This window comes from Branchiostoma floridae, chromosome 9 (genome assembly GCF_000003815.2).
Source record: "Branchiostoma floridae strain S238N-H82 chromosome 9, Bfl_VNyyK, whole genome shotgun sequence".
Lineage (NCBI taxonomy): Eukaryota > Metazoa > Chordata > Leptocardii > Amphioxiformes > Branchiostomatidae > Branchiostoma > Branchiostoma floridae.
Window position 1 is genome coordinate 13,100,901 of NC_049987.1, and position 18,304 is coordinate 13,119,204.

General features: G+C 39.3%; 1 protein-coding gene across 7 annotated transcripts in view; it reads right to left on the reverse strand.

Annotated features, from left to right (window-relative positions):
• LOC118422840 overlaps window positions 1-18,304 on the reverse strand; it is a 118,733-nt gene that overhangs the window by 47,710 nt on the left and 52,719 nt on the right. Inside the window, exon 1 of one of the 7 annotated variants that reach the window (XM_035830629.1) lies at window positions 12,037-12,478. The exons of 4 other annotated variants lie outside the window; for them this stretch is intronic. In XM_035830629.1, the coding sequence (XP_035686522.1) occupies window positions 12,037-12,093 (57 nt within the window). In that variant the 5' untranslated portion in view covers window positions 12,094-12,478. Of the gene's footprint in view, window positions 1-1,550; window positions 1,596-8,725; window positions 8,887-12,036; window positions 12,479-18,304 lie in introns of those variants that run through there. 2 more of the 7 variants (XM_035830635.1, XM_035830631.1) reach the window with 2 other exon arrangements.

Sequence of the window (18,304 nt, forward strand, 5' to 3'; positions counted from 1 at the left end):
TATTGCGCAAAACCTGTTTCCGTATAAAACTAATTGATACTGTCACATGCAAGATCCTTTGCTGAATATTCTTGATGAGGAACTACGTCAACACTTGTGCAGAGCTGAATGAACATGTCAAGTGTTGCTGCAAAGAGACAGGTGTGATGGATAAAGATGACAATCCTTCAAAATATTTCCCCCACAAAAATTCCTTGGGGCAGCTAATTCCTGACCTCATTTCTTTATCCCCAAATATCTTAAAGAAAATTTGGGTCAGAGGAAGAAACACAGACTCCAAGGACAGGAAATATAGTCAAAACATTTTCAAGGTACTTTCAGGGCTGAGTTGTACTAGCATGTAGGTATGGGCCAAAATGCAGAGGGAACAAATATGGTGGATCTCCATCAATGCACCATTTTCTTGTAAAAGAGAGGTTACTTGAGGACCTCGTAGGTGCAGTTGTGAGGTCAAAGCAGTGGAGGAGCGGTCCTTGTTTACTAACAAAGCCATAGCACTTCATGCCTTGTGTAAGTATGGCATGTACCAAACCATTACACAGAGCTTAGCAAAGATTAACCTTAAACTCTTCCAGACAAGAGAAGCTTATGAAGTCTAGACTAGTTTCAATTGGTTATAACAAAGGAAAGGTCAAACTACTTTCTTTGAAAAGTTTGCCGCTTTGTGCCTCATATTTGTTTTGGTAAGTGAATAATTACATCCCTGGATTTCAAGTGGTATATCCCTATTTCCAGTGATAAAACTTAGGTGTATATCCTTCTGACAGGTTACTCCTACTCAGTAAGTCCTTAGTGCAATTAACCGCAGGTTAGGCAGTCTCACCAAAACAGGTGCAATTCAGACATTTAATTCTACCTGACATCTTTCTTATAACCAAAGCAATAACAAAGGAATAGATTGTAGTTGAGCAAAAGTCATCGGCATATCTTATAAATCACTTTGTCAGACAGGCTGTCAAATGCAACCCTGGACACACATCAACTAAATTCCTTTTTCATGTTTTTTTTTTCAAAAGCAAGACTTAAAGATACAAGATGGATGCAAGGAAATTATTTTTACTCCCTCTGATGTTTTTGCAGAAATATTTCATTTAGCGGGTATCATAACAAGGGGCCTTGATTAAGTTGTTTTTCTCAGTTTACCCAATACAGATAACTGAATTTGTATAGCCTATCAAGTATTGCAAGTGAATCTGTCAGTATAATGGATGGATAGCACAGTTAATAAATCAGTGTCTAGTTTGCTTATCATGCCCCAGTTAACATCCCAACAGATCCATGTGACTGCCCTGCACATGTAGGGAGAGTCTGCATGTGGGCACTGACCTGGACAGTATCTCTCCTAAAGATAGGTAGGTAAGTTAACCTTTCTCTTATAACAAAAGAAGCGATAAATACAAAGAAGCATAAAAAAGACTCAACAAAAATATTTGTAACAGTCCATAAAAATGTGTACAGAATCTAATGTACTGAGATTCTAGACCTAAATTTATTTTGTTTGAGGCTTTTAAGTTCAACAGACAAATTCCCCAACACAAATTCATACATACCACAATACAGCTTGACCGTATGTTGCCCATCAGTTTTTCCAGCCGGAAGAATACCTCATTGAATCTTCAAAAGAACGTTTCTATCTGAGGTATTTACTCCTGAATGGATACAACAAGAAGCTAAGAGTTAAGGTTCAGGGAACCTCTGAGGAGCAGCAGACTTGTTTGTGTTCTCTTAACTAAGTAACCTGTCATAGTCTACTTCCACAGCTCTGTACTGTTCTGCCAAAACTTTTGAACAATCCTAAACATGTTAAAAAGATTTCTATCATAATAGTAAAGCTTTCATCAAGGCATGTTCTTGAGTAAACTGTTCGCTGTGAAAAGCTTTTGTGATGGTGACAGTTGGTCAAGATGATATCACTAAACAGGTTGCTGACAAAGAATTTCCAGAGAATTTGCAAATGATTCACTTGCACCTCAAATGTTCCCGTCTCCAAGTAACAAGTACAGAGTATAACTCAGCCAAGTACTGGTAATGTAACTATAATAACAACATCTTTTACACAAATGAACAATAAAGGATGACAATTACCAAATACATACACCTGACAATATTATCGCAATTCTTGTCAGTTACACGTTAAAATAAAAATGCCTGATTCAAATGGACAGTTGTCAATATAGATACGGATCAAAACTACATTACGCTACCACGGCCATCACCCTTAAAACATAACATCTCTGCATGCACAATTGGAAGTAACTGACTCACTGCTGCACCTATATAATTACAGCTCCCATCGTTAATGAACAGGTAAATGAACAGGTTATCTCACAGTACTTGTTGATACTGATAGGCTGAAGAAGATGAAGAACATAGCAAGTCCTGCCTCGTCAGAAAGTGATAGCGACTTTCAAGAACACAAGAGTGCAACAAATACGGTCACATCTCCCTTATCAGGAAAAGCAGCTGCACAAGCACCGAATGAATGCTGCAACTAGGCCACAAGCTGTGACTTGTCTTAGAAAATTCCAACCATACAATTATCTCCACTACTTGTCATCGAAATCTTTAATAAAGGAGATTTTTAAACAAGTGGCCAACCCTTATTAGCATACAATGATCCTTCTGGCAATGGAGAAACCTTCAGCCAGGTCAGCCTGACCCACGTGAAGCAGTCGCACGTGTGAGGCTCTGCGTGTGTCCAATATAGCGATGACCCTGTTGTCACGGTAACAGCATTTGACTGATCATAGCAGAACGGTAACAAGGCATTAAGCTAATGCATCATTTCTATTGAATCATCTAGGAAATCTAATCAAGTATCAACACCCGCTTCTACCTTTCCTTACAATCATTCCAGTGCGAAGATATTTCTGCTGACATGGGAAAATGCTAATTTCACTGTTTATTGATGGATAACCCTTTAAAGTTGTACTAGAACTATAAGATATAATGTATGTAATTCAGTATTTCTGGTATCATCATAGAACTATCAGTCTGGGAAAGCAACAAAAACTCCCATAAAAGAGATACTGTAAATGTTTTTAAGTTCGCGGGGATTTAATTTCGCGGTAGCGGGAAAAAGGACTTTTCGCGGTGGATTTAAGTTCGCGGTAACACCAGAGACTGGAATCTAATATCATAGTAGAAAAATGTTCGCAGTGGTTTTAAATTCGCGGTGAAGTTGTCACCGCGAAAACCGCGAACATTAATCCACCGCGAACATTTCTGCATTTACAGTACACCTGCCAGAGGGCACTGACCTCACTGACCTTCCCTTGGCTCCAGGGAAGGTCAGTGCCCTTGACTATTGGAGCGATGACCAACATGTAGGTTAATTTGCCTGCAGTAAAGTGTGGTTTGAACCTCACGAGTCATCATCAAGATGGTGGACTTAGCATCTGACACCTAGTGCTCTTCCGTGATCTATAATCTCAAGCTTACCCCCTTTATGTTGTGAGTACTTAGTACTTCTATCAATTTAACTTCCTTACTTTAGATAAACTATAATGTCATGTTTGGAGTTTAATTACATTGGTTCAGAAAAACACAAGGGCTTTAGTTGAAGATAGTCGTGGTCAGAAAGCCTAAAAATGACTGTTCTTAGTGTTTGTAGAGAGGCAGACTTGTCATACACTGGTTATCATAATTACGGAAGGTAAATTGATATGAAAATAAGTATAAAGGTAAAATGCAGGCAACAGGGTTTCCAAAGACACTGATGGTTTTCCAAAGTTGCATGGTGTGTACTTTGGCTACAGACACTCTGGGGAATGTAGAGTAAAAGGAAATACATCACCATTATCTTGGGGTCTGCAATACAGTTTGTATATAAACAATAGAACAGCCTGCGTGGGACAGAAATAGGATAAACAAGAGCCAGGGAGTGATGGTATGACTATGGATTTTGCAACAAATTGAGACTGGATACAACAATCTGCGGAAAAACGGAAAACAAATGGGGATTATGCAAATGACCTCCCCGGAGAGAAAGACAATTGTACAAGGGAAGCCCTACAAATAAAGCAATTAAGTCATCAATAACAGAGGTGTCAGACAACCAATGTGGAAACACAACCACCTGTCTCCTCTTCTTCTTTTCACACCTGAGTTCACACCTGCTTACAATAAAGAATCACAATAAAACCACACCAAAGCTCCAATCTCTGTAGTGTTTGCAAAATACAAAAAATGTATGTGCTGTTTCCAGGTTGTATGTGTCTCTTTATCCTGTTTTCTTTCATCTTAAATCTAATTACTTGACAGTAAAAATATTACTTCTGTAGCTTTCTCCAATTTTTGGAAGGAGAAATTACTTGATATCTTCATCTACACAACAAGCAGTTAGAAAATGGAACTAGTACTTAGTGGTACATTCACACGTACATTATAATAGTATTGCATTGGTTTTATAACCTTTCCATGCCACTATTTTTAAAACTGCCATTAGACAAAAAAAGATGTACTATAAAAGAAATGACATGCAATAAGGCTGAGCAAAGGTCTTCTACTTGTGTGTAGAATCACTATTTTTAGAACTCCCATATACTGTATAGACAAAAAACGATGTACTATAAAAAAAGACAGGCCTAGGAAACTACGGTAATCATTAAAAATGACACGCAATAAGGTTGAGCAAAGTTCTTCTACTTCAGTGTAAAATTAGCCCCCTCTTGGATGCATAGCAGAAGCCCCTAATTACCTCTACCATCCATGAGTTGTTTGCCTGAGGTATGATGGAAAATTACTCTTCTGGCTGAAGATTCATTGTTCTCTTATCTGCTACCATGATATGCTCTGTTTTCTACAGAAAGACAAAAATGCCTTCAACCAGCAGCGAAAATTACAAACCTTTGTCTTCTTCCTTGTACCCCAGAGGGGAGAATACTTTAAGCACTTTGCAGAGATGAGAAGGAATTAAAGCGGCATATCACTAGGGAGACAGTACAAATATGCACACTATCTCAGGAATTAAAAGATAAGGAATTGTCTGTATCTAAGAATAGCGGTTGTCTTGCAAAAGTATTGCCTTGTAGAAACATGTGGAAACATGTAAAATTTTCTAGTTAAATTAAAAAATACTACACAGGAAGTGTAACACTAATGGACAAGAAATTACAGCATGTGTGTATTTCTAATACGTCTTTCTTCAGCTCACTGGTTTCCTATCAGAAACAAATAAGTTCCTATTCTGATCTACATGCTGTCTTACCCCTGGAATAATATATCGGACAACGCTAATGCATTTCCTTTTACTGGAGTGTTTGTTTTAACTGATGTCTTTTTCCCCCTGATCTGTGCTCTTTGTTTTCAGCAACTTCCTCACCTCAAAGGTTCAGTTGAGCAGACTTTACCACAAAGTGTAAATCGGCCAGTTTTCCCACAGGTATCAGTGGACCTTATCCAGCCATCTACGTCATTATGTTATCACCTTTCAACAAAGTCTGCCACAAAAACATTTTCTCTTCCTTTGTACAGAAATTTAAAGTGGTGGCCAGAAGTACTGCTCAGGGCTTGACCCCCAGGTTTTGAACATACGGATCTAACCACTAACTAACCACCAACGATGGCTCTCATTTCCCAAGTTGAACACAGAGAGCAAACCAATACCTTTATTGACAGGTGAGCAAATAGGCAATATCTAAAACAAGGAGACACCTCATCCAGAGGTAACATCTGAGGAAAAGTTGTTTACAAACAGAGGATTATGAAAAGAAGGGATGAAAGCATTGACAAGATTCTATCTCTATTCTGCTGAAAAATTGATGCACTATTACCTACTATACCTGCTAATGATCATTTCTGACTACTTTGCTACATACAGATCGTTACATGCTTTTGTGGGTTTTCTGTCCTGTCATAAAGGCTATTCTTTAACCATTATAAGAAGCCTTTTTACCAGTTGGCAGCGGTAAACCAGGATCTGTTTTGTTTGTTTTTCTAGGACTTGGATACTCTATCCAATGGAAATCCGGCACTTTGTTGTGTATCACGGACAATACAAAGCTTCCTGCCCAAGGAAAACAGCTTATTTACCATCTAAAGCAGCAAAGACTGCTTCAGACAAGAGAGAATTCAAAAGGGAGGACAGTGCTTTGAGAAAAGGTGAAAGGAGTCATGGAATTCTTTTTCCTAAAAGTACAATTAAACTGGCATCAGACTACAGTAATGTATCTCTGTTTGGTATGTAATTCTCATCTAAAGATTTTTCAGTCCATCATCTTTTAGTATGTATCCAGAATAAAACAAAAATTACTTCAGCCTTTTGTAAACCATTGGAATGGTTTTGAGTAAGGCCCTAAACTAAGTTTGCACCTTTGGTTTAAATGGATCTATGACAATTTCAATTCTTTAATATTTTCTTTCCTTCCTTCTTTCTTTCCTTCTTCCTAAATATGTGGCTTCAAGCTAGTCTTCTGTGATCTTTTAAACAAACTTCTTCTGGTCTAAGACAAGAGTTACTTAGAATAGAAGCTCTAATGGCCAAAGTTTGCTATAAGTAAATGGCTTTCAGAAAAAAAGAAATGGCTGGTCAGGCAACATCTGCTTGGAGATTAGTTTAGAACCAGGCACAAGACCAGGCCAAGGAAACCATTAACAGCAATAACAGTAGCTTATCCTGAAAGGATTAGAAGCTTTCAGGCTGATATCCTAATGATGTAAGGATGATTAAACACATCAACAAACAGGAACAAGGGAATGTCAAGGCCTCAAACAGGAAGAGCTCCACATACTGTCCTTTATAGCGATCTAAATCTTTCCATCCCCTGTTGATCTCTTTGAACTTGTAACTTATGAATAGACATGAGGGATCATTAAAGTCTTTTTGTATGGTGTGCCTGCATGCTGTGATAAGAAACAGATCTGCATGTGAATACCATACTTATGCTTTGTAAAATCTGTAGGAACCTTGAACATACATCTTCATACTAACAATGGCATATGTGCATTATTTGTGATAGCTGCCACAAAGCCATTTCTGCCCTTCCCTTATCCTATTTGTTTCCTTTCCCCTACATTTCCATCTCATCTTCTTGTACAAAAGAAGACCAAATCCCCCTTGTTAGCTGGGAATGGACTTGTAATAACAGGAAGTAGAGACTTCAAAGCAGACAGTCCATCTGTAACTTATCCTCTAGTCAATTCTGAGAACGCACATGTTGAATACAAACAGAAATGTCTAGGATAACCCTTTGCCACATGTATCACCTCTGTCTAACTGTGGAAGTACAATAAAGCTCTGACAGGGACCAGATACCATACAGAAGCCCTTCAGTACACACTCCATATGTTAGAAATCAAGCCTTTTGAGTCTTTACTCCATCCCATGTAATTGCCAGAAAAAAAGGCTCCTCAGTTGTGGTGCTTCATTCAATTCTCCAAGAGATGGCACAAAACTTTGAACACAACTAAACTTGCCTAAAGTAGAAATATCACATATTTTAGTAGACGCACCAACAACTTTAATAGAACTGTAAATTCTGGTTTCACAGAAAATGTACCTTAAAGATTTGGCATATAAATTACTAAAAGAAACAAGTCTTTACTGCTTGCCCACATGACAAATCTGTACACCAGGAAGTTATGGCTACTTATGGGTTTCTGATGAAGTGGGTGTTTCTATGCAAACACCAGAAGACCGCAAAATGTAAACACGACTAATGGATTAATACTGGCTTGGGGGGAAGTTGTGACTTGTGGCAGTGTCTGGATGGAGTGTAGCATAAACAATGATAGATCACCCAGGCTCTTCATCAAGAAGAGATGGAGAGACAGGGTGCAGAATGATAAACAGGTTTGTAGACATGCCACAGAACTACTGTATGTGTACATGGTCCAGAAAATAACAAAGCATCCATGGTACCCTGGGAGCCAGCCGGATGGGGCAGCTAGGACAATTTATCTACTCCTTCAGGCTTAAACTTCCCCGGAGCACTTATGTCAGATCTGCGAGCTGACTGCCTTGGGTCCCCAAACAAAACTCCCTAGCTACCCGGTCCTGTCTGGCTCCCAGGGTACATCCACGGCTTCTAAGATTTAGTGTTATTAACTCTGAATTGAGATGCTTTTGTAATCATCGCAAAAAGCTCAAGAAAGTAATCAGCTGTTGTTACGTGTATCATTTTATGTGCGGTGGTAGTGTTACACAAAAGGTTACTCACACAGATCTACATCGATATAGCTGGTGTAACCGCCCATCAGTTTAACATGCCAGCTTGATGCAGTTGGTACACATATATGTATTTGGTGACCTCTTTTTGATATACTGTGCCATAACTAACTGCCATAAACAAGTTACATATACTGTTGTAACATAGTGCTACCTAGTTCTAGATGCATATTTTACAAAATGCCTTACAATGGCAAGTGAAAAAGCCTTTGCACCTTCACTGAATTTATGAAGAGATAAGCTGTGTCTGCCTGATCATGGGTACTGTATTTGGTATTTTCCTAAAATTGCACAAGCACAAAACTTACTACTAACTAAAGCCTTAAATTTCAAGTTCTACCCAAGCAAAACTGTCAGTCTCCATGTATCTACAACCCCTACTTCAAGTGAGAAATGACTTAATGGCAGCCTTGAAAATTGAAACACATACCATATTACATTCTCAGAGTGGGACATGTGCAGAACCAAACCCAAAAGCTCTACACCACTGTTCCTACCAAAAAAGGACACTAGAAATAGAATAGACTGGGCTCTGGACAAGAAAATTATACAACTCACCCCTACCGCTTCAGCAGTCAAAACTGTTTCACTTCACACAAGAAATCCAAGGAAACACAGTAGACATTACACCAGAAGTGTTTTTCCTGAACCTCTGAGGAGATGAGAAGCAGAGTAAAACCAATCCCACTGGTTCCCCAGCTTTGACAGATTACATCACTTCCTGTGGGACTTTGATTTATGAAGTGTCCAGCAATCTGTCCCCCCTGGGAAATGCAGGTCCATGGTATGAAACAGAGGTACCAAGGACGTTCTTGTTGATACCTACTAGTTGATACCATGGCAGTTCACAGCCTTTCTCTTCAGAACTTCATAATGGACAAACTGAAACATTTGCAACTTGATCCTTTACTTCTTTTTCATGAGCCCTCTAGTCTTTGACTTTGTTTAAAAATGTGTCCCATTTACTGATAGAGAATGTCTGTGATCTTGGACATCTTTACAGAACCAGTCATATGCAAGAGGGTCTGCATGCTGTTTTACGTAAGGCGTAGGCAGCCTATTTTATTTCCCGTAATTCGTAGGGAAAACCATCTTATCTACGTAAATCGTAGCGAGGTGACGAAATTTAGCGTAATTGCCTTCCTTGATTTAGCGTAAAACGTAGGGGGTTCTCTTGAATTCAGCGTAAATCGTTGTCAGGACCCCCCCATACTGACCCTCATGCAAATACCCCTTTCAATTTCAGGCAGACATTTCATTACTCCAATTTGAAAGACTGGAAAATTCCATCAGTTTTTGCTAAATACTGCCAGTTAATTTGATCATTTTCTCTACTTACACACAAGTGTCCCAGTTCATCCTCAAACCACAGGAAAATCAATCTGCCCTCTCCAATGGATTGGTTTTAGGGTGAACCCTCCTACACCACATGATTTATGGAGCTGTCTGCAGGATGCCCCCCTGGGAGAGTAACCCAGTAAGCTAAATACCAGCAGGTACACAAAAACCTCAGCTAACCTCACCTGTTCTTCATTATCAACAGATACATAAAAGACATTCCTTGGACACTAATATGTACTTCTTTGATAATATCTTACCAATCATTTGCATTTCAGGTCTTTGAAGAGTCCATGGGGTTTATGACACATCTGTTCATTTGAAGTCTATAAAATGATACCAGAGTCAATGTAAACGTAGGTGTCAACCTACAAATTACAAAAGGAGGTGTAATATTCTCACCTATTTGTAAACATGATACTGTCTAGGTGTGAACCATGTCAGCTTTTTATGGAGAACAGGTGTCTCAATGAATAGAACACGTAGTTTATGATACAGAAAAGACAGGAAGGGCTGGACAACAAGTCTAGATCTTGACGCCTATGCCAAGCAGCTATGATACTATAAACAAAACATCATGATGCATATTTATATCAATCAAATTAGACAGAAATGATAGTCTATTGAGGTAACAATTTTCCTGTCTGAAGATTATCAACATGACAATGACACAGATGAAAGCCCCAACCAGGCTGCATCTTCCTGTGATAGATCCTTCAGATTTGTTTAACATGTGCTTACTGTTTACCTTACAGTCAGAAAGAAGCCATCTCAAGTCACGTTCTTAATTTCCCAACCTATCAGGGTGGCAAACACCTGTTACATTTATGCCTCTGCCTTGATTATATCTGTAGTAAAGGTCAAGGAAGGTACCAGCAGAACGTGACTAAAGGCAGTTTCTTCTGGCCAAAATTAGACCCAGGTCACTCACCAAGCATACTAGGAGTGCAGCAGCATGAAGGGGACTTGTAAATTGTGCTATGGATTCATCTACTATCAACAGCATGGATTCATCAACAGCAATGATTCATCTACTATAAACAGCAATGATTCATCTACTATCAACAGCATGGTGGGTCATGAATTTGACCTTGACCATGAACTGGATTTAACCTTCCCCTGTGGTGTGAATTGGAACTGAATGGTTCTTTGATAGCTGATCACAGCTGATCACAAGTGGTTGAAAAGTGCTATAGGCATGGAGGTTCAAAGGAAAAAGTCAAAGCTCAACACTCAGGCCTTTCTTTCACCATTAAATGCTTTCTTCATCTTATCATTTCTTTTACTTCTTTAATACTTGGAAAAACTTGGACATCAAGAAAAGAACATTTTCCATTAAACTTTGACTTTGACTTTTGTTAAGCTTAGAGTTAAGAGTCAAAGGACAATACCTATCATAGGGTAATATATTTTAGTACTTTGTACTTTTAAGCCTGGAGTGCTTTTTTACTGACGTTGTTGGCACATCTCTGACATAGTGAATAGAACAATTTGAATGGAGTCTTCAAAGCACCTCCTGTACTACCTAATTATACATACCATGTTACGCATACCTGTATTTGCAAAAGGTAGGCCGCAAATAAGCCACTATAGTAAGACATTACTCATGTTTTCCTAGACTACAAAAGATTGGAAGTGTTGCCTACGTGAGAAGCTCCTTGCAAAAGGTAGGACCCAAAGAAGCCACTATAGTATACGCAAGCTCGACCTTCATTAAGTATCTTAGAAGGTCACGAATTTCTGTTTGCATTTTGCCAACTATTGGTTGGTAGGAAACAGAAACATGCCAAACACAGACAGCAAACCATACAAGATTGAGCTTGCTTCACACTGGAGGCACGTTGCTACTTTGAACACAGGATCCGACAAAAGCATATCCTCTTCTTTATCTTCATACATTCTTAGCCGATATCATTTTGTTTTAAATACAGATCAAGCAAATGGCAACCTTCTGTTCTATGCACAGAATCAATGACCTCCTGTGTTCCTTTTTAATCCACCTGTATCTTAAACAACATCTTACCTTCTTAAAGTCTGTCGCCCTAACACAAAGGCAGATTACCTGTTTCTTGGTTAATATGTTTTTGATAGGCCTCTGTAGAAAGTTCTTATAGCTAGGGCTATTAAAGTACATCAGTCTCCAAGTTGTATCTCACTGACCAACAACATCAAAGGGTTCCGCAAATGAAGTTTTCTCGTAGTGTGGATATTTCACGTTAATCAGCTCAGGCAAATGTGTGCATTGTTTGTTTGGCAAGGAACCGCAAGATAGCAGAGGACGTTAAGTTTTCTGTTGTTTGTACCTCTCATCTGATAAATGTCAAGCAAGTATTCCGTATGTATTTCAGAGATTAAAGTCTGGCCTACATTCCAACTCAAACACAAAGAGCACAGTAACATACGACTGAAAAACCACAACTATAACGCACAAAAAAGGCATTACCCATAGAAGTGATAAGACTATACCATCTAAATATTTAATGCCTTCTTATGAAGGTACTGGGACCTGGAAGAGTGTGATAAAAACTTACCTCTGGAATCGGAGCTATGCGTCTTGCTCGAACCTTAGCCATCAGTTCTGTGCACATCTTCTTGTTTGTTCCACAAACATGATAAATGAATGCCTTTTCTCTTTAGCGCGAAGTATCTTGATAAATACTGTCAAGAGTTTAATTGCTACTGCTTCTCCAGGCAACCAATGATAAGGAAAAAACATATGTTTTGGCAGTCACCACACTTTAGGTCCATATCAGAGATATAGAACCCTGCGTCAACTCTGTACCTTTAACTTTCGTCGACAGAACCGAGTCTCCTCAGAAAATGCCAGTCAGTGTCTTTCAAGACAGGACAGCAACTTTCCAAAGAATAAAGATGACATAAACATTTTCGTCGTGAACAATCGCAAGTAAATTCGTTAATCCAGCCTGTTAAAAGGCTTTGGTCAAAATCTCGTAACTGAATTTCGCAGCAGTGCTGCTCGTCACAAAGGAGCGGAAGGTGGACTGAAATCAAATTTGCCTTCCCAAATATTTTTCTAGGGGTAAAGGACCCCCTTTATGGGCGGATATATGCCATGATTCATGTATGCATTCACCAATGAATGGCTACGTGCTCAAGGGGGGAAATAAACTTTCCTTTGCTTCAGCGGAAGTTGAATGGGAGTGAATAGTGTTGTTTGCTGAGAATGGTGTCAGATGTGCTGTACATAGGGGCGGGAGGGCGTCAGGTCACAGGTGTTATTGCCTCACTTACCTTGAACACAGTGGGGGTGTGAGCTTTATAAGGAGCCTAGGATTTGCTTGTTTTGGCGTAAACCCTTTTCTAGAGAGGGTGAAACACCTTCTCACCAAGGTTGTAGTCTCCTGAAGTGGTTAATAGCTCCGAAGGCATTCTTAGTAAACATAGCTGGACCTGGTTACATTTGTATCCTGGGGTTGTCTAAGGTAAGAGGACGTGACTCGGCAATGTTTCACGGTATGCTACAAAGAAAGAATGCAGACTGGATACTTGTGTTTCTGTTTGCCTGAAACACGTGGATTCTTTTTATAGCCTACACCCTATCTGTACTTGATTATGATTTAATGGCATAATTGATGAGTGCTACAGACATGATATGAGCATCAAGTACAACAAACTACACTTGAATAAAGCTAACATCTTAACCATCTGTGGAAAGTTTGTTTTCCACTACACCTTGCTATTGTTTACGAGTTGGAGGAAAGGTGTTCAAGAACTGAAGCCAAGGGAAACTGTGCGATGATGCAAGAATTTCAGAGTGGAAGAGCGGAGATGTAAAGCCTCTTTATGTCATTAATGGCGTAGGCATGTTGCAATGTTATGAGTAATCAATCACGTAATGTCAAGTTTTGAGTCTGAAGAAGAGGAAATGGTTTATAAATCTGTCACTATGTCAATTTGTGTGGTCAATCTGATTGATTTTTTTTCAAGGGGGGGAAACTACTTTATCTGCTCTTTTATTTCATCACATTATCCTTCGATGTATCCTTTTAACTTGTGCAACTTCATGTAAAAATGTATTGTGACAATATTTTTGGCAAGCAGCAATGATTTGAATAAGCAAGTTCACATAATGTACTTGTTACCACGTTTTCCTCTTGAACAAGAATTTGTCTTGGAAGATTGCCAAATTTGGTACTGACAACTTACCCTGTATTCACCTGAAAATTTGTTAAACATGACCAGGGTCGTGGTAATTCAGGGAATGCCAACAACTTGACGTCAACAAGTTCATTCACTGAGAGTCACCTGCACCTAACCTTGTCTGAGGAATGTGTCACAATATAAAACATAACTGATGCCATGACACCCTACAGGTCTTGTGACATGGTCACCTATAAAGTTGTCACGTAAACATCCTGAATCATAACTCTCCGATCTTTGTGTCATCTCAAACTTTAAATCTCTCTCACTGAAGCTGAGAAAAACAAGACCTCCTCCGAGGAGGGCAAGACCACTGACCATACCATAACATCCTATGCTATGGTTACAGTTGGCCATTTGGTTATACTGAAGTACAAGATATACATTTACTTGTACATGTATATAAAACTGAATACGAAAGCTATTTCTAGCAGGTACAATGAAAATATCTGTATCATAACCTTTCACCACTAACTTGTCTGTCACTTGATACACAAGAATGCCTGGAGAGAAAACTTGGAGAGTGTAATACTCAGCTCCACTGAGACTTGTGTACAGGATTGTATTATCTAATGAGTGGCCTCCATCTAAATATTCCTGACCCTGTTGGACTCTTCTAGGTGGTCGCCAAGGCTACAAACTCCAGATGGTTGCAAACGCAGCTGCTGCAGATCAAAATAACACCTGTAATAGAGGTGGATTTTGTCTGTTTCAAATGGTTTGTAAACAGGTGCATCATATGTACATTCAATCCTCTCTCACAAGGGAATTCCTGACATACAACCTGTACCTGGTAGGGAAACTGTTATTGTGTTTTGGTAAGACATCATTTCCCTATCTGTGTAACCATTTTATGGTGTAAAAATTAATGGCAACAAGGGGTAGTATAGTTATCTTGGTACATGTATTTGTGCTACAGCAAATTTCTCTTACTTTATACTCTAATTATAGTCAAATCGGCCCGAAATGACATTTCAAACTTTGTGAAAAGTGTTCATACATGGTAAACACGGTCCAGTTGTGTCAAGAGTCCAGTCTTGTTAACTTTAGTTCAGTTGCTAATCCTGTACACTCTCTTTGTTTTATAACTACCAGACCTGAACATTAAGCATCTTTACAACATCCTTCAACTGTTTTTCCCTAAAAAAGATACAAACATGGGTCATACGGTCTTAAGAAAATAAACATCAGGGACACTGAACCTAAGATGTGTCAGCTACCTGGATCAGCCCCTGAGTCGTAAATAGAGGAGAAAGTTACTGCTCAGTACAGTCAAAACAAAGACGTGTCCTGGAGTTCGTGCATGCTCAAGCTGAGGTGGTAAATCTGTTGTTGAGATAGGTTTTAGACCATACATTGTAACAGATCTCAGCACAGGAAAAGTTCAAGAATACAGCACTACTTAGAGGTCGTTAAGGTAGTGGGACTACAAAGCCCAAGACGCCAAAACTTAAAAATCCCATTCCATACATTTTCATGGTATGATGTTATCCTGTTAGATTGTAAATCCTCAAAGGTAAAGATAATGTAGTCAATTAGTTAGTTGACATGAAACATGCTTTTTCAAGCAGCAAGTATCGTTCAGGTTTGCTAGGCTAGCATTTCCAGCCAAGCAGCCTTCAGTCACTCCTTCAGTTCGTCATCAGTGTGTTGGGTTCTTTCATACCAATATATCTGACAAGCTTGTTAACATTCAGCTAAAAGATCAGAGAATAATTAATTACTTCTCCCCAAGCTAAGGACTGGACGAGTCACATGGAACACACTGAAATGACTAGAAGTGGCATTCCTTGACAAAATTGGACAACTTCCTTTGCACACTATCACATGGAACAGGCTTACCATAGAGCCACGAAGTCTATGTCTTACAAAGGGATCCTTCCTCTGTGTTCACTGGCATCAAAGGAATTAGAACATCTTAATAACAACAAGATGACTCCCCGTTCATCACTGTCCATCACAAGGCAAAGGGAAGAGTGGATTATGGGATAACCTTGTGGTTTTGAAGAAACTGGGTTATAACAACATGTTGTTCCTCTCCAGGAGACAGCTAAAGAGGTGGGGGGGGGGGGTCTCCAAGAGAATTTGGAGTCATACTGTTTTAAAAGTCATCATTTTGAAGGCCTTGACAAAACATTGTTACATTGAAGAAATATTTCTCAGCTTATAGTACTCAATGTACATGTAACTGTACAAAAAAACACAACTTTTTTTTTCAATTTTAGCAGTGTACTCAAAACCTCAGAATAGACATGAATAGTCAAGCCAACTAAATGAGTGCCGTATACACATTAACCATAGTACCATTCACGCTGCACTGCAGTAATAAAGAGTATCGCAGGTGGCATTATCAAATAGTGTGAAGCTAGTTTCTTGGCAAAGTACACTGATTCTTGATCTGTAAGACTTCACAGACTTTAGACTTATTACTAACCGTGGCACTGCAGTCATAAGCTGGGAAAAAGCAATAGAGTGGCAATGTAACTGTAGTGCCAACCAAAATGAAAATAAGCAGCATGCTCATTTGACATTGGAGCTGCCTTCTGCTCTAGAGCAATCCTGAAGTCATGTGGAGCTGGTTTGCTACTACCTATGTTATTGCCAAATTCAAGTATACATGGACTTCTTCAATGTCAAATACAGCCCTGTCAGACCACCCCTGCGATTCAGTGTTAAAGACCCTATTTTTACTTCAAAAGATTCACTGTTGGTCGTCAGCATTACCTGTTGATGGAAATAAGGTGCAGCCAAGGTCAAACAGGGATAATGATCAGGAGTGTTAATGTAAATAGATACATTGGGATATCTAGGATGAAGGAACATACAACATCAGTAACAATTTGAAAGTGTGGATTGGTCTACTTACCAAAACCATGTTGAAGACTAAAAATTATTTTGTTACTGTTCAGTAATGATTCCTTTTCACTTTCCTTTCAGCTGTACACTTTCTCCCTACATATTGCACTTCTACCCCTATTCCTCCTTTTACCCTGCTGTTATGCACGAAAGGTGATGTGCTACACCAAAAGGCCTTTATTCCTATCAACAAATACAGACACATCCCTCTGCTGAGGCTGACAAGCCTTTTCATTAACACATTTTTGTCCTTCCTAATTCTTAATCCTCTCTGGACATATGGGTACTGGGTATTTTGAAAATGTCAAACAAGTAAGGGAAATCAACATACATGCGAAAGTGCCTGACTTCAAGTTAAGAAGAGCGGCTACATCTAAAGCAGGTGTTTGGGGTCGTCTCTTTTCTTGGAAGACCTTCGGAACCAAGTTAACGCCCATCTAAGTGTACCAAGTTTTCCTCCCAAGTGCCCACCTGTCCTGTAGCCTTATATGGACAATTTCACCTCAGATGTGAGGGGCACCACCTGGCCAGGATGGGATGTACCATTTCATTACAGGGACCCCATTTCCGCAAACTTCCTAAACGTCCGGCTCTCTCAGAGAATGTTTACAAAACTACTTTCCCTCTAAGTTTGAAATTTGAACTTGTTTTATGGTATAAGTAGCATGTGACAGAGACGTCTGACTCCAAATGTACTCCAATTGACTTTCATAGCTTCATTTTTCGACCATTCAGAAGTTTCCTACAAAAGCTCTGTGCATCAAATTTGGTCATGAAACGCTTTTGAAAAACATATCTCTAATACATTCGAGTTCACCATTGCAGAGATAACCCCCACCCCTTAACTTTTCAAGAACAAATCAAAATTTAATGTTTCTTTGAAATGGTGTAACCTTAACTCCAATGCTGTTTATCAGAAAACCCACTCCATCATATAGTTTATGCATGAACTGAACATCTCAAATTTGTACTTACCCTGATCCCCAAGACAACTTGTCTCTCAACACTTCCTGTTTTTCCCATTTTCTCAAAAGTTTGAGCGACTGCTGAGTGATGTTTACAGAACTACCCATTCCTTACCAGATTATCAAGGAGAATTTAAACAGGTTTACCTCCTGTTACTGACTTTTCCCTTCTCCAGTTTCTAACCTGCAAGTCCCCAGCTGCTTTCCGGAAGAAAGTTTGGAAGGACCTGGACCCACCCAGTTAGAAGCGGATCTAATAGTGGTGGTTCAGTGGGTGTGCCGGGACTCAAACTTAACATACAAGAGGCCATGGCGCTGAAATTCGCTGGTTCTAATGACATGGAAGACCCCATTCTGTACCCCTTAATCATTATCCCTTCCTCTCAACTTCTAGGTTCCACTTGTTCAAGTCACTTTAATCTTCTATTTTACCTCCTGTGGTTTTGTTGTAAAGCCTTAATAATTCCCGCAGGATTTTTTAATCGACCTTTGACAGCAATAATCTTGTTCTTCCTTCTTGAAACTGGAGACACTGGACTGTCTGCCAGACTTCCCCTTGGAGGAACGGACCAACTTTGATTAGTCACGTTATCAGGATGCTTCTGATCGACTTAAAGACTCAAATCACCCTTCTTTAATCTTATCTTCAGACCAAGGTGGTACAGTGGAACATACGCATTCCATATCACATCCGATGATGCCTACAGATTAGGGGTAAGAAATAGAATGGATGAAAATTTTCAAGTTGCTCGTTTGTATGGCGCTCACATGACAAATAACCTTGACAGTCTTCGAGGAAAAATAAGAAATGACAGTA